This window comes from Cyprinodon variegatus, unplaced genomic scaffold (genome assembly GCF_000732505.1).
Source record: "Cyprinodon variegatus isolate N-32 unplaced genomic scaffold, C_variegatus-1.0 Scaffold840, whole genome shotgun sequence".
In the NCBI taxonomy this organism is placed as follows: Eukaryota; Metazoa; Chordata; class Actinopteri; order Cyprinodontiformes; family Cyprinodontidae; genus Cyprinodon; species Cyprinodon variegatus.
The window spans coordinates 67,894-72,979 of NW_015151293.1; the positions used below are offsets into that span (position 1 = coordinate 67,894).

General features: G+C 35.7%; 2 protein-coding genes across 5 annotated transcripts in view; one reads left to right on the plus strand and one right to left on the minus strand.

Annotated features, from left to right (window-relative positions):
• eprs (glutamyl-prolyl-tRNA synthetase) overlaps nucleotides 1-2,946 on the minus strand; it is a 34,229-nt gene extending 31,283 nt beyond the window's left edge. For all 3 annotated transcript variants that reach the window (XM_015397152.1, XM_015397153.1, XM_015397154.1), the window contains exons 1-2: nucleotides 2,778-2,946; nucleotides 672-756 (exon numbers count right to left, since the gene is read on the minus strand). In XM_015397152.1, the coding sequence (XP_015252638.1) occupies nucleotides 672-756; nucleotides 2,778-2,820 (128 nt within the window). In that variant the 5' untranslated portion in view covers nucleotides 2,821-2,946. The remainder of the gene's footprint in view (nucleotides 1-671; nucleotides 757-2,777) is intronic.
• A 422-nt stretch (nucleotides 2,947-3,368) lies between these two features.
• tdp1 (tyrosyl-DNA phosphodiesterase 1) overlaps nucleotides 3,369-5,086 on the plus strand; it is an 11,210-nt gene continuing 9,492 nt past the window's right edge. The window contains exon 1 of one of the 2 annotated variants that reach the window (XM_015397155.1): nucleotides 3,369-3,530. The gene's annotated coding sequence lies outside the window, so the exon portion shown is untranslated. The remainder of the gene's footprint in view (nucleotides 3,531-5,086) is intronic. The other variant, XM_015397156.1, reaches the window with a different exon arrangement.

The window sequence follows — 5,086 nt, forward strand, 5'->3', positions numbered from 1 at the left end:
AGAAACTCAGAAGCTGATCAAATATCGGGTTAAATATCGGTGGGGTGGCCGATGTCCGATATTCAGTTTTAAGGCCGATACAGGCCGATACTGATAGGGGGCAGATTATATCGTGCATTCCTACTTTTTTTCCCTTTGGGATCCATGGCCCAAGACACACCCGTCATTTTCTTTGCCTGGCACCGCACCACGCTGAGATATGTGTTGCAGGCTTTGACCACTGATCTCTGTGGCTATGATGCACATTTTCGCTAAAATAAATGTTTACATATATTTTTTAAATGTATTTATTATACAAATGTTTACAGCATTGGAAAATATAATGAATGCAAGTTTGACCTTCTGCACACCATATTAAAATAAACAAACCAAAAAACTTAATTTTTCATCAATTTTTGAAAAAACCAGAGGAGTCGCGGTTTGCCGACCCCTGACCTAAGGCGTTAAGACGAAGCCAACAACATAAAAAAACAGCAAACAACAAAAACCCTAATACTGTTTTTAGTGGTAAAACCATCTCTTTTCACCTGCAGCTTTTTACCCCAAGGCCACCGTGCAGCAGCAATTCATCTACGTAAACTTGAGACAGAAAGTAAGAACTGAGCCAAACCAGACTAGCAGCTTTTTTAGATACATAGAACATTATAAAACAGGCCAAACATGTCACTTACTCTGAGATGTGAAGGCTGTTGTCTTTTCCCTCCTCCACTGACACCTGAACAGTGCTCTTCACATGCTCGGCAGCCAAAAGCGCTCCTGTATAACCAGATATAATTTTGTCAACTTGAGATCAACAGATGTGTAATTAAAGGCCAGTTTACATGGTTTCTGTTTTCACTGAGTAATCATTAAAAAGTCCTCAAATCTTACAGAATTAAACTGGAAGAGGAAAACTACCATCTGTCTCTGAGACATTATCTTTACATTCCTGGTACAGTTACACCTAATTATGCGTAACAACAGCAGCTAGTATGTTTCAGTGTCATCTCTACATAGCAGAGATTTTTCATGATGCATACGAAGGTGTTCTAGTTTTCCAGTAAAAGTCACGGTTTCAAGCAAACAAAACAACAAGCAGGATACCTCAAATATGCAGACAAGTACGGTCTCTGTTTTGTGAAAGCTTTATGCTGTTTGTGAAAATGCTAAATTGTTTTATTTCATGTATTTATTAGTTTGTAAACATTATTCCACACCCAATCAAAAACCACAAAGACCTGGCCTTATTTAAATTTTTCAGACACTTGATAATGGCATTTCACTGGTCGCCTAAATTAAGGTTTCTTTGCTCTGCAACAATCAATTAAGTCAGCAGACACTCAAAACGTGGCCCATAACGAGCCATCAAGAACTAGACTGATAATAAATTAGACTGAAGCTAAAATTATCTAAAAACCAACCAGGGGTGTGGTTACAGAGTTAGGAGGTCTGAGGAATCTGAATCAAAACTGTCCTGCTCTTGAAAAACAAGTGGGGTCCCACGGAGAACCGCAAGCAAAGCACAGAAAAAGCTTTTAAATTAGGTTTATGTCTTAAACAGAAGTGTATTGCATTCACCAAAGAAAAAACAAATCTGACAGCTTATAAGATCTTTTGTCATAATTACGAGATCGGTATCTATGGTGAATGCAATACGCTTCTGTAACTTGTCATGTTCATAAATAAAATAAAGCTTTCACAAATCAGAAACTGTAACTGAATTTATGTACAGCCTCAGAACAAGATTTGAGACCAAGTTCGAAGGATCTAAATATTGTGGTTTTTTGATTAGGACCTGGTGTGGTCTATATCCTGGAAAAGCCATAGAATGAGGCTACCTGTCAATTTCATGAATAATATAAAGCTTTTACAAATCATGACCTGTGTTTGCATACATATATTCACATACATACACAAATATATATTATATATATATATATATATATATATATATATATATATATATATATATATATATATATATATATATATACACATAGATTCATATACACATACATACATACATACATACATACATATAGTCACTAAAGAACATTTGAACGCAGGTTTTAATAGTTAACGTGTTGTAGCTTTAAACAGGACCTCCTTACATGTTTCAGCCTGCTTGCATCAGCCTGCTGTATTCACTCTGAGGCTCCAGGGGGCGCTATTTCACCTGTTGTCATTTCGGTTTATTCAAGTATCGTCCTGATTTAAACTACTAGGAATGCAATATCAAGAACATCCAAACAGAAAGGGACGAATAAAGCGTCGGAAAACATACATTTAACACGATATCATAGAAAATATGATAACCCGACCTAATTAGGACTAAACTATGCAAACTCAAAGGGATAAATACTGGCTATCCCAATGAAATAACTCTTTTTCTAATCTTGAACTTCAACTAGCTAGGTAAAATGTCATGTTGACATGTCATGATGACATGGGAAGTATTACACGTATTAAAGTTACTATTTAGGACAGGAAAATTACAGGAATTGGTCACAACTTCGGTTTTAAAGGCTTTTAAAGAGCGCCACGACTACAGGTTAGCTGCCCAGGCTAAGCTCATATAGACTTACTATAACTCACTTCAAACACTATTTTCTGAGAGAGGAAACTTCTATTTATATATCTGTAGTATTTCACGGAATAAATAATCAGACATAACTCAATTATAAATCTTTAAAAGTGAAAGGGATGTTTTGTTTTGCTAGCTGATGAGCTGTCACCCGGGGCGCGTGCAGGCTCACAGAGGCTGGGATGATAATGATTAAATGACAGCTGAAGCTCACCTAGAGGCGGGTTGTTGGTGTTAATCCTCAGGTTTAATGCCATCCTGCTGGATTAGTTTTCTAAACAGCCGGTTGTCTTCACACTGTTAAAAAAGAACCCAGAGAAATGAAAGGATCCACAGGAGCTTCTCTCTACACGCCACACTAGCGGCCCGGAAGAAGAGAGAGTATTACTGTGACGAACAACCAACACAACACTGCCTCCTACTGTATGGGAGGAAGCAGAACCACACCGCTGCGTCCTGGGGGCTTCTTCTTACTGTTATTATTATTTGTTTTTTGGAAAGCAACTTATTGTGATTATGTGATACGCATTACCATCATCTACTGGAATGGAGTGCGGGTCGGTATACTATATAAAAATTCTCCCACAAAAATAAATACATACATACATACATACATACATACATACATACATACATACATACATACATACATACATACATACAGACAGACAGACAGACAGACAGACAGACAGACAGACAGACAGACATACATACATAGATGATAGATAATTTTTTATTTATTTATTTTTTTACATTAACGTTGAGGCGGAACACAAAATAGAGCATCTGTTTCCAGTCGGGTCCGTTTCAAGGACCGCCTCCTGATTTTCTGCAGCTTTCTCCTAAAGTTGATCTTTAAAACAAAGTTTGGCAGCTATCAGTGAACGGCTTTATTTGTGTCCAGCATAGTGAGCCAGATTCACTTCTCTGTTTTCTGATTTGGTAAGAAAAACGCGACCAGCCGCAGGTAACAGCAACATTTAGACATTTGTTTGTTTCCATCGTTTCACTCGTCCAATCATAGCATGCCTGTTGCTCTCTGGACACTGTGGTCGCCTTTGTTTGCCTTAATACACGTTTTTCTCACCCAACATTGAGAATGCAATATTAATATATGCTAATGGAGATTCTTTGTGCGAAAGATTTCATTAGATTATAAAGTATTGTTTTAACTTACATCATGAAATGCATGCATAAATAAACAACATCAAATAGAAAATAGAAAAAAAAAAACTACATAGAGAAAATAAAGATTCATTTCCAGATGTGATGAGTGTTTATTTTAGTATTTTAATAATTATAATAGAATCATTATTAAATAACAAAAGTTATATTTAGATTTTTTTTTTTTAACTAACATTATTGTTGCTAATTGGTGGATTGACTAATGGTGCCCTGGACAAGATAGTAGGGGGGAAAAAATTTAAGAGGCGCCTTAAAAAAATCACTCCTGAACATTTTAGAAAATGAAGATAAAAAATAAACAGATAACAGATGATCAATAAAAGCTGCATTCAAGGAAAATGGATACTACTGAAGAGGCATGTTCTGAGTCTTGGTTTCAGTTGGTGAAGGTTGTGTGACAGATGTTTGAAGGGAGAGAGAAATATTGAGACTATTCTTGATGTGAGACATGAAAGATGAAATAGATAGAGAAAAACTTTATATTATAATTAATATAGATTTACAATAGACCAAAAGTTTGGACACCCTTCATTCAAAGAGTTTCCTTTATTTTCATGACTTTTAAAATTGTAAATTCACACACAGGCATCAAAACAATGAATTAACACATGTGGAATTATATACTTAACAAAATAGTGTGAAACAACTGAAAATTTGTCTCATGTATTACAAGTTCTTCAAGGTAGCCACCCTTTGCTTTGATTACTGCTTGGAACACTTCATACTGTACTGCACTTCCTACAAGGAGCAGGTCTGTTTTATCACTGCTTCATTTCAGGAAACTGGAAGCAAACCAAGATTTAATTTCAGTCAAACACCCGTTGAGGGAGGAAGGTGAAAGTCCAGAGTTAGGCTTGCTAGATATGTAAAGTTATCTATTAAGTGTTGTCTACTGATTCAAATATAAACGTGTTTCTGAATGTGATTCTAGGTGCTTTGAGTGGATTGTAGCGTAACTAGAAACGCTCTATATAAATTCAACCCTTTAAAAACTAAAACTGTCACTTATTATTATATTATTAATGAGATTTTTTTTTTACCGCTTGATGCCCATGGCTTCATATATGCAACAATCCATTTGTATCCACAGCCAACATAGCGTGTGCATTCCTCCAGTGCCACTTATTAGACTGTTGGTGTGGAACTAGGAACCTTTGGCAAGCTCTTGTTTCCGTTACAAGTGGTTCCTAACTATGTATTATCATTGAAAATATAATTGTTGTCACAAATTTCTAATATACCTACATTTCTATTTATTTTCAAAATAAATACATTGTTTAGAAATTGTAATTTTGCAACTTGTTAAATGTAAAAACCTTTTCTCTCTCTCTCTCTCTA